The 12,054-nt window shown below is 38.8% G+C and overlaps 1 protein-coding gene across 1 annotated transcript in view; it reads right to left on the bottom strand.

The window, feature by feature from the left end:
- Window positions 1-12,054, bottom strand: part of LOC133570123 (zeta-sarcoglycan) — a 783,896-nt gene that overhangs the window by 251,758 nt on the left and 520,084 nt on the right. The window contains exon 3 of the mRNA XM_061922813.2: window positions 4,463-4,564. Coding sequence (XP_061778797.1) covers window positions 4,463-4,564 — 102 coding nt within the window. The remainder of the gene's footprint in view (window positions 1-4,462; window positions 4,565-12,054) is intronic.

The following is a 12,054-nucleotide window of genomic DNA, read 5'->3' as shown; positions in this document are numbered from 1 at the left end:
GGAACTGATTTTTAATGGTTTTAACCCTTCTGAAATTGTGATAATGTTCCCCTTTAAGTCCGATTCCACCTCTGGTACGCTGTATTTCCCCGTTGTCGTGCTAATGATTGCTCTGCAGCGAAGTAAAGCCGTTGGTGTTTTTAACTTCTGCAACAAACGGCGGCTCTATGGTGTTTTTTTATGTATTTTATTTTCCACGTATCCTGCACCGGCCAGAGCTGTGTCAGTCTTTCTTGTAGATCTTTTGTGTGGTCAGAAGCGTTTAAAATATGTCAAATTCTTTCGGTTTTGTTGTTTAGCTTTGGGTTGCTTGACGACGGCTTTGAGCTAGCAATTTGCTAGTTAGACCCCGACTTTTCGGCACCTTTGGTTCACTAACTTTAGCGAATATGTGCCCCCTGCCGGGCAGAGTTGAAGTCGAATATGTTAGCAAGCCGTCCTGTAGCTGTGAACACAATCAGTATTTAGGAAATTAGTTAGTTTTGGTAAAAACTGTTGTGTTGGGAGCGGAGGTCTTCTAGTTAACGTCCTCCCTTGGAAAAATATTTTGTCTTTTGAATTTGTAAAATGTGAATCGATACTAAAATAACGATTTAGCTGATACCAGGTCTTTATTCTCTAATATCCATTTTCAAATCAAAATATTGATACTTTAGATACTTTAGTTATTTGAGATAATGTACCGTATTTTTTTAACTAGACAGCGCACCGGATATAAGCCGAACCCACTAAATTTTGTTCAAACATTTTTTTATATATATATTAGCCGCACCGGACAATAAGCTGCAGATATTTAAGGTGCTAAATGAGTTATTAATGCAGTAAGATTCTGTAAATGTTTATTTATATACCTTATTTGTTTCCAAACAGTGCCTGTAACACGGCAGTAAAACGGCTGATCAGATAAAACAGAAGTCATAGTCATGGACCCACTAGCTGCAGAAGCAAGCTCTCCAATCTGCTAAACAGACTTATTAACTCCACGTTGGTGTTTTGGCGAATTTAGTGAGGAATTTGTGAAACTGAAATAACACAAAAAAATTGCAGTTGTAAGTTAATAATATTAACACAAACACTTATAAAGGTGGTATCATATTAGCTAATCCTAACGACACTAGCCTCATTACATTACGATAACACATACAAATATGTATGAAAACACTCCTACAGACTACAGATGGGACTGTTTAGTAAGTATAAACAGTTTTAGTCATACTGTAAAAAGTACAAACGTTGCCTGGAGTGATGAATGAAGAATCCATACTTGTAGTAACGCTATGGATGGCTAAAACACTAAACGACACTTCTACTTCCGGTTTTTGAAAGCACTACATGGAAGGATACTGCAACTACTGCAGTGAGTGAATGTATCCTCAAAATAGCGCCATAGCACAAACAAGTGTTTTTGCTAGTTTTTATTGTATTTTTTTAATTGTTTATATTATGGCCGTCACCGAAGGAAAATCTATAAATTGGCCACTCCATCGAATAAGCCGCAGGGTTCAAAGTGTAGGAAAAAAGTAACGGCTCATAGTCTGTAATTTACCGTATACCATTAACAGGACCACAGTGAAAAGTATCTAAATCATTGAGGTCTCGTCTAAATGAAATGCAAACTACTTTTTCTTCCACCCATGTGAGATGCGCAGGCAAAAAAAATGACTGGCAATTACAATGAGTAACTCAGTATTATAAAACAGCAAGTGTACATATTGTTTTATTGTAGGCTATTTGGAGACACTAAGTACAGAGTTCAATATAAATAAGATAACACATTCAGTGCAGAATAACGCCATCATTTGTTTTGCCCTGTGATTGTATATTGTTTGAAGACAAATCTCAAAGAGTAGCCGAACTTGAAATATACTAGTTTTTTTACACACACTCATTTTCTATTTAATGTAGTAACAGACACATTTATAACAATTTGTAATATGTACAATATTTACACTATTTTGGTCATTTTAAGTATGACCGGAACTTATTTCCTAGGTGCATTGATTTTAGTGTCCATAGGAGGGATTGGGGAGCGGGTGTCCTGTGGCCGGGGAGCCCGTAGGGGCCCCATGACGTAACGGGCACCTACATGGAAGAGCCGGGCCCCTCCCTCGGCTCTGGGCTGGAGAGGAGCCCGAGACAGGGCTATCAACTACATAATGAAGAGGGCCGCAGTTTCAAGAGCCCAAGAGCTCAGGGGCCGGACGCCAAAATAAGAATATTTCGTCAGAAAGTGCCTCAGCAGGTTCAATTCCTTTGAGACTGTGTTTACCTAATTACAAAGTAAACACATCGGCGAATAAATTCACTACTCTTTTGCAGCGTCTGCAGCTAGCCAGATAGTAAACAGCATGAAGATGACAGAACCCCAGATGTTTTGTTGAGGATTGATGCTCCTTTGATAGTTAACAACATGAAGAAACAGAAGCTCCAGAAGTTTTGTTGATGATTGATGTTCCTTTTTTCAAATTATTTTCCTTCTTCTGTTTTATTTCTTTACAATACTTTTTTATTTACGTATGTAAGACTAAAAATATAAACATAAAATATACATTACAGAAGTATAACGTCCATTGTGTATTTTAGATAAACAGAAGGTTTCTCACAATAAATTAAAAATGTTTATACGATTAGTAAGTAAAAAACATTTACATCAAACATGAATGTGGCTCAACACAATTAAAAATAAGGTGTATCGTTATCGCCCCCCACTGGTCAAATTTTGCGCTAAACAAGCTTTCCTCAGACAAAAACATGACCACAAATACTTAAAACATCATTAAGTCAGCAATTTCAATACAAAACAGACTAAGTAACTTTGGGCACAATATTCACTTACAAAGATCTGACCGGGTTTCGTGATGAAGCTCACTCGTGTGGATTTCTACCGTTGCTGGTCTGGTCAGTGCGTACGCCACTTCAAATGTCCGACAGAAAACAATGACTCATTGGCATTGTTAAAAGTCAGATTTTCGCAATTTATTTTGATTTTTTTCAGAGTCGGTAGTGCCATCGTTTAAGTATTCTTTCTGTTGCTTCATTGTGACACATTTGCCTCACTGTTGCCCCCTGTGGGGCGGGGGTAGTACTGCATACATGAGCCGTCCTCGTTTGAATGGTTAAATTAGGGGTCGGCAACCCAAAACGTTGAAAGAGCCATATTGGACCAAAAATATAAAAAGCAAATCTGTCTGGAGCCGCAAAAAATGAACGTGTTTTAATGAACGCAACACATGACGTAGGTGTCTATATTAGCTATTATAGCCTACTATCAAAATGACTATGTGTTGCAGGCTGAAGCAAACTTTCGTTGACAGAAATGTTGAAATGTAATATTTATTCTACACATTTTTACAACATTAGAAACCATTAGTAAATCAGAAGCTAGTCAAAATGTGAGATAACTCCTGGAAATTACTGGCTTTTAATGGCCAAAGGTATAGATGTGTGTTTTCAAGTTAAAGGAAACGGCAGGCTGTCTTCTTTTAATAGATTTATTACAATCTTTGGCAAGCTAGGTAATGTTCACTGTGGTCTGGAACGACATGGCACACAAACAACTATCTGAAATGCAGCCAAAATTACATACATATAATGTGTCATGAGACATGCAAAACTAAATTATATACAAAGAGGATAAAAGTAAAGGATATTAAATGAGCTCAAATATACGTACAAACGAGGCATAATGATGCAATATGTACATACAGCGAGCCTAAATAGCATGTTAGCATTGATTAGCTTGCAGTCATGCACTGACCAAGTATGCCTGGTTAGCACTCCAACAAATCAATAACATCAACAAAGCGCACCTTTGTGCATTCATGCACAGCATACAACCTTTGGTGGACAAAAAGAGAAAAAGAAGGAGTGGAAGATTTTACACGTTAACAAACTGTTGCCTCACAGTCCACACTATGGTGGGTTCAAGAACCGCCGAAATTAGTAGGACAAAACGATGTTCACCAAATACTCTCATCAGTGAGAGTATTACACACAAACATATTAAACAGTGGGTTTTTTAACAATTGGGAATGTTTGTGTCACGTTTGTCCTCAAACAAAAAAACTAAAAAACACTAAAACAAAAAAACATATTTTTCCCTAATTTTTTTCCATTTTCAATCCTTTTTTAAAAATGCTCCAGGGAGCCACAACGTCGGCACTAAAGAGCCGCATGCGGCTCGAGAGCCACTGGTTGCTGACCCCCGGGTTAAATCAAGCCTATTTGGGTGATGTTCGGCAGGCCAAATGAAAAGGTTTGACGAACCAAAAAAAAACAGCTTGTTGTTTTTGCGTAATTCTGAGAAGCAAAAAACCCCAACAAATAACATTTTGGCAACTGTAACAACAAAGGTATGTAGCAATGTGTATCAAATATGCTCTAAAACTAAAATAAGGGCAATCCTGGAGGAAACAGTAAAGCTTTGTTGTAAAAATAAAAAAAAATGTTTGTATTTACTTACCCCCCGTGATTGAATCTCTTTGACGTATAAAGGCAATAGGAATTCAGACACCCCTTCTAGTCTCACTCCTTCTTTGGTCACTCGCAGTTTGCCCATTCCATCCTGTATAAAGAGAGAGGAGGTCAATGGTTGTTTGGGAGGAAAGTCACACAAATATCAGTCCAGAAAAATGTAAGTGTTTTATTTTTTCACACATGCGCACATTTCACCCGGACTGGTGTATGGGTTAGAGAATTGATGAATGAAGGCATTCCTGTATCCTGCTACAATGTGCCTTTGGTAGTACAGAATGATGACACGGCCATAGGACCAACTGGGATTTGACTACGTTTCTCAAGGACACTTCAACAAGTCTGGGGGAAACTGGGAGCGGAACCATCAATCTTTCAGTACTACAATTCTCATGTGGTGTCCTATTCAAGGACTGGAGATACCAGGTAAAAGTTCCCACAGATGCCGTCCCACAAAGGTGACCTCTGTTTGAGGAGGGACCACCTCAATAAGGCCTTGAGATATCAAATGGAATGTTCTAAAATGTCCAGTAGGTGTAGCATTGTAGTTTTTACTTTTGTTTAGATTTCTACTATTGACTTTATTTTACTTGAAGGGGTCATGATATGATTTTTTTTCTACATTTAAAACACTTCATTGTGGTTTACATGACATGTTATGGTGGTTCTTTGGTTAAAATTGTGCATGGAAAATGTTTTACATACCACGTTTCTGATCGTGTCTTTAGGATGCCCCGTTTTGTGGGCGGTCTTATCAACATGACTCCACTTTGATCGCGTATTTTCCCCACAATCCATGTTGTAGTTGTAGGTGCTTCCATATGCAGTCTACTGACAGATATAAGTTCGAACTATACGCTACTTTGTATTAGAGGATGCATGTACGAGCCAGTCTGCTTATTGACTAAAGCGTGGACTACAATGGCGAACTCGCGCATAGCACTTTGGGTAAATGTATTCCATGTATGGATAATCGGCTGAAGGCAAGATGGTTTTATAAATATCTCTGCAAAGTCTCCACGGTTTGATTTCAGATTTCCGGGACTTATGCAGATCCTAAATACACAACCGTAGGTACCGATAGGTAAGAAACATAATTTTTTTTCATAATAGGGCCCCTTTAAACAATTGTATAATATAAAACAAAATAAGTAAATTGTTAAAATATTTAGTTAATATTGTTACACTGTTTGAGAATGAGATATTGTTAAGTGTTTAAAGTTAGTTAGCTAGTATTTCCCTATGTAGTGTGTCTTCTCGTGATCTCCGTGCTTTTATCTTATGTCCGCCAGTAAACTCTCTGTTTGTCGGCTCACAGAGCTGTTTTGGCAAGTTCTTAACGGTTTTCAAGGCCTTTGCTCTGCTACTTTCTGGGCGAGAGGGGCTGTTTTCACACTAAACTGACTCTTTTTGTGTGGATTGAGACCTCTTCTTGCTGATGCTATAGTTGCATTGTAAGGGCTGGTCTCCTGAAGCTTTAGTAAAACTTGGCCAAGTACTATTCTGTCTCGGTGGTTCTTCTTACTCAACATATATGTCATCCAAAAGAAATTGGGATTGACCAGGGTGTTTTATTCCCTGAGAGGAAGACCGGTCACGAAACAACTGCCTTCCTGTGTTTTTCTGCTGAATGTAATTGTGATTGGAAATTAGAAAGCTAAATCATTTTGTTATCTTAAATATTTGAAAGTAAAATGCATTGGTATCGGTATACAAGGCTTTCCCTAACTACATAGTATTGGATCGATAGCAACATTTGTAGTGAGACCCACTTCATAAAAAGTAAGGCAATTTATGGTTCCTCTCTCAGATCATATGGTCAATAGCTTTCACCATAATTGGATCAGAAAATGTACAGTTAATCTGATCATAACAGCTGATCTCACCTATGGATGATCGGTATCTATGCCACCATAGAAAAGGAGCCTTTTGAGGTGCTCTGTAAACTGCAAATCAGAATTGACTTTTCACAGCAACACACAAAAGGCTCCAGGATCTCCAGGATGGCGGGGGATGTAAGTTACATACATACTGTAAGTTATATGCTTTTATATCCTCGACCAAACAACATGCATGTTCCACATACAAGAACATTGTCGGTGTACTTTGGTGGAATTAATTTGTAAAAGCTAGTATAACACAACACTAAAAAACTATAGATTACCAAATTTTTTGGACTATAAGGCGTACTTAAAATCCTTTCATTTTCTCAAAACTCGACAGTGTTTCTAATAACCCGGTGCGCCTAATGTACGGAATAATTTTGGTTGTGCTTACCGAGCTTGAAGCTATTTTATTTGGTACATGGTGAAATTGTAAGTGTGACCAGTAAATGGCAGTCACACATAATACATAGGTGTAAACTACAATATGACTCAAGTAAACAAAACCAAAATGTTATGTGTTCCATTGAAAATATAGAACATTACACACGGCGCTCAAAAGTCTATCAACATGTTTTAGTACAACTTTGGTAAGCTATGAAGCCGCACCGCTTGATGGATTGTATTGTGCTTCAACATACGAGTATTATTATGGTGTATTTATAAGGTAAGACATATTATCTGGTGTTTTGTTTCGCAATATTATGCAAAAGCAACTTTTCTTACCTTCTGGTACCTGCTGATCTGAATTTGGGATATGCATAAGTCCTGAAAATGTGTAATCCGTGACGACACCGTAGTCAATAAGCTTCTTCCTGTTATGGGACATTCATCCTCCGCTGTTGCCATTTCTAATATACAATAGTGTAAAGTTCTTACTTATATCTGTCAGTAAACTCGCCATGAAAGCGCTAAAACATACCGGTGTAGTGAGTTTATATTATTCACCCAAGGAACTTTAGTTATTAGAGAGTTCCGGTCAGACGGTTTTTCACGGGACTCATTTCCGGCGTTGTTATTGCACTAGCGAGCCACGGGTGAGGAGATGCTGCTCCGTCATTGATTAGACACGCTCATCGGCAGTGCGCCTAATGGCCCTATATTCCGGAAAATACGGTAATCGAAAAATTAAACGATGTAAGTATTATAACCCACATGCTGTTCGGCCATGCTACAAATTGTCACAGGCTGAGAGGAATACAGTATAAACGATTATCTACTTGTCACGAAGGCGAGAAGGACAAAGAAGACACAATTGCTACTTTCAAAGAGCCTTCAAACCTGCGGGCATTAATGAAGTTGCGAAGCATGTGGAATATATATATATATATATATATATATATATATATATATATATATATATATATATATATATATATATATATATATATTTATACTGTATATATATATATATATATATATTTGTGTGTATGGAAACAATAGATCAATTTCTGTTGGGTCGAGGGAACCAAGTCATTTTCCACACTCGGTACAAAAGCCTTCCTGTTTTCTGTGTAGTCTTTTGAAAGCGATCTCTCACATTGTTGTTACTCTCCACAACAATGACAGAGCCAGCTACACAAGGCTACAGAACAAAAGCCAATGTTTGAGCTCCTCATTTCAACAACATGATGAGAAGATAATAAGTGACGTGCTCCAGTCCGGCTCTTTCTGAAAGACTGAACAACGTGTCACTCATTGACTACAAATCAGCCTGACTTCCTGGACACCGGTTTCTCTTTTAGTAATCTCACACATTGATAGCAATGATTAAAAGGAACTCTGTATATGGAAAAGTGCCTGAGTGAATTATCATTAATTGCTGATGCAACAGACCAACAAAGCTTTTTCAAATTGGAAATGAACCTGAGGCATGAAAGAGGTTGAGTTGAAGAGGGTGAGGGTGAGACGATGGAGAGAGCTGAAAAAAAAAAAAAACTATAAGAAAGAGAAAAAGGATACATCAATGCCAACAAAAATGCAGAACGAAAGAAAATCTAAGATACAAGGTATACAAAATACTGCATATTAGAACATGAAGACAAAACGTTACTCTCGAGGCTGGAAAAGATGATGCTTCACCAAATGAGTTGCATTGGTGCAATTTAATACAAACCTAGATATCGAACGGATCCCAGCATATCAGGCTTGACGGGCCAATAAGGATTAAAAAATCAATACCAAAAACCAGGCAGATGTTTTCTGTGATCTGTAGCCATAAAATTGAATGAACAGTGACGCATGGAGCTTAGGGCTGAGGTTGTTTTTTATACGCACAAACTGGATCACATCAGCTCCAATGGGAATGCACAGTGGACATGGACCGCGCGTGAATTTACATTACTCACATTAATGGGGTGAAAAAATAAATATGGTGGTACTATGCCTATGTCAGAACAACAGGTGGCTCTGAAATTGGTGCGACAAAGCTCCACTTTTCTATATTGTTTTTCAGGCACGATGAATGGTGTAAAGTTAAAGTTAAAGTGTGTTAGAGTGTCCGCCCTGAGATCGGTAGGTCGTGAGTTTAAACCCCGGCCGAGTCATAGCAAAGACTATAAAAACGGGACCCATCACCTCCCTGCTTGGCACTCAGCATCAAGGATTGGAATCGGGAGTTAAATCACCAAAATTATTCCCGAGCGTGGCCACCGCTGCTGCTCACTGCTCCCCTCACCTCCCAGGGGGTGGAACAAGGGGATGGGTCAATGTGATCCTGTAATCTGTCATGACAGGTTCCTGTATTTAGTTTTAGATTTTGTCCAGTGCTCTTATTTTGGTTTCCATGTTCCTGGTTGCTTCCTTTTGCCACTATTTCACCTGTCTGATTAGCAATCGGGACACACCCATACTTGCCAACCTTGACACCTCCAATTTCGGGGGGTGGGTGCGGGGGGCGTGGTTGGGGCGGGGGCGTGGTCGGGGGCGTGGTTAAGAGGGGAGGAGTATATTTACAGCTAGAATTCACCAAGTCAAGTATTTCATATATATATATATATATATATATATATATATATATATATATATATATATATATATATAAAAAATAATTTACTTTCAGTGAATTCTAGCTATATATATATATATATATATATATATATATATATATAAAATAAATACTTGAATTTCAGTGTTCATTTATTTACACATATACACACACATAACACTCATCTACTCATTGTTGAGTTAAGGGTTGAATTGTCCATCCTTGTTCTATTCTCTGTCACTTTCTTTCTAATCATGCTGAACACCCTCTCTGATTATGCATTGCTGTGTGGCACGCACAAAAGTGCTTTCATCAAATGCACTAGATGGCAGTATTGTCCTGTTTAAGAGTGTCACAACATTGCTGTTTACGGCAGACGGACTGCTTTACTGTAGACGTTCTTTATATTGTGGGAAAGCGGACTCAGGTCCGCATGGAGTTGGAGGGGGCGTGGCCTCCAGCTCCGCCTGAATTTTGGGAGGATTTCAGCAGAAAATTTGTCCCGGGAGGTGTTCGGGAGAGGCGCTGAATTTCGGGAGTCTCCCGGAAAATCCGGGAGGGTTGGCAAGTATGGACACACCTGCTCCTGGTTGCCAGTCAGGATGCTTTATACGCCAGTCCTGTCCTCTGGCTCAGCCTTATGTTTGTTTTGCAACCCTGCTTGACTTTTTGTTTCTCAACGTATTGCTTAGTTTCATAACCAAAACATGCATGGCTTAACTAGGCTTCCTGTATACTTCCCTGCTGCTACTCTTTGTTTTTATTTATTTTTACCTGCACTTCGCCTTCCATTTTTGCTTCTCGGGCTCCAAGCCAACAGCATCCACATCGAAATGTAACCATAATCATACGTAATGTGATTTGTTAATCAAATCTAAAACAAATAAGGGATATACCATAATTCTTTGCAAAGCTATTTAGTAACCTTAAGAAAGTAGTTTCCAGTCAGCACATTAATATCGACTGACAAAGGGGGACATTGTAGTATAGATTTACTATGTGCTAAAAATGACTCACCACACAGCCATTATTAGTCTAAATTAGCTGGCAACACAAGTATCTAAATTGTGTCTAAAGTATCAATATTTTGTATGAGCACTATTGGTATCTCGCGCTGCCTTAATCATCTTGGACATGGGATTTACCGGGGCTGCACATGTTGTTACTGGAATCCTCTTGATGACATCCCAGAGCCGGTGGATGTTAGACACCTCACACTCCTCCACCTTCTGCTTGACAATGACCCACAGCTGCTCAATTGGCTTCACCTTCACCATCCTCAGCAAGGCAGTTTTTCACCTTCGAGGTATGTTTTTTTTTTTAATCATGTAGCCGTTTGTTTCTGTAGGTAGAGCAGGGGTGTCAAACTAATTTTAGCTCAGGGGCCGCGTGGAGGAAAATCTATTCCCACGTGGGTCGGAATGGTAAAATCATGGCATGTTAACTTAAAAATCGTTCATTTTGTTCAAATTTGGCCAAAAATCCAACAAGCACATTCTGAAAATGTACACATTACAAATGTTCCTCATGGCAAAACACTTCTGAGGAAAACATGGTGCAGTTGCAAAAACATCATGAAGAAGACAACGAACTAAGACGTTGTCACGGTGTATTTACAAAGCCATTAAACTTTAAGCACTTCCGGTTTAGCATTTTCGTGTCGGCAGTTCACCATTAAATACGTGTGTGGAAAAGCAATCGAATGTTTTGTCAAACCGCCGTACTGGTGACATCCGCAACTGCCACAACACATTCATTTATCATCAAATGTTACAATTATGATATCAACAAAACAATGATCAACATTTGATTTGATTTGATTTGATTTATATATATTAGTCCCCGTTGGGAAAATTCATTTTCACTGCCGTACATTTGAACAATAGACATTACACATCACAAACAAAAATAACACAAAGACATCATACATGACCAACACATTTACAGGCTTGTCGGACAGGTCGGCCGAGCCTGCTGTTTAAGGCGGCTATAGCTGCAGGGATAATGCTTTTCCCGAGGCGGGCCCTGTGGAATTTGATAGTTCTGTACCTGCTGGTAGTGGGATGATGTATTGGTGTAGTGGGTGAGTCATATCCTGGACTATTGTGACACCTTAGCCGAAATCAAGTTAACATAACTACAAACTTAACCAATAACAAAATGCTCAATGTATGCATAACATAAAATAGAACAAACAACAAATGTAGAAACACAAATTTTTACATTGGAGTTCAGGTCGCGCATTGAGCCGTCAACCAATTGCGAGTGTTGCACGGAACTCTTAAAGGGGAACATTATCACAATTTCAGAATGGTTAAAACCATTAAAATCAGTTCCCAGTGGCTTATTTTATTTTTCAACGTTTTTTTCAAAATTTTACCCATCACGCAATATCCCTAAAAAAAGCTTCAAAGTGCCTGATTTTAACCATCGTTATATACACCCGTCCACTTTCCTGTGACGTCACATAGTGATGCCAACACAAACAAACATGGCGCATAGAACAGCAAGCTATAGCGACATTAGCTCGGATTCAGACTCGGATTTCAGCGGCTTAAGCGATTCAACAGATTACGCATGTATTGAAACGGATGGTTGTAGTGTGGAGGCAGGTAGCGAAAACGAAATTGAAGAAGAAACTGAAGCTATTGAGCCATATCGGTTTGAACCGTATGCAAGCGAAACCGACGAAAACGACACGACAGCCAGCGA

Source organism: Nerophis lumbriciformis, linkage group LG27, assembly GCF_033978685.3.
Source record: "Nerophis lumbriciformis linkage group LG27, RoL_Nlum_v2.1, whole genome shotgun sequence".
NCBI lineage: Eukaryota > Metazoa > Chordata > Actinopteri > Syngnathiformes > Syngnathidae > Nerophis > Nerophis lumbriciformis.
The sequence above is the reverse complement of the archived record's forward strand: the minus strand, read 5'-3'. Positions and strand labels throughout refer to the sequence as shown.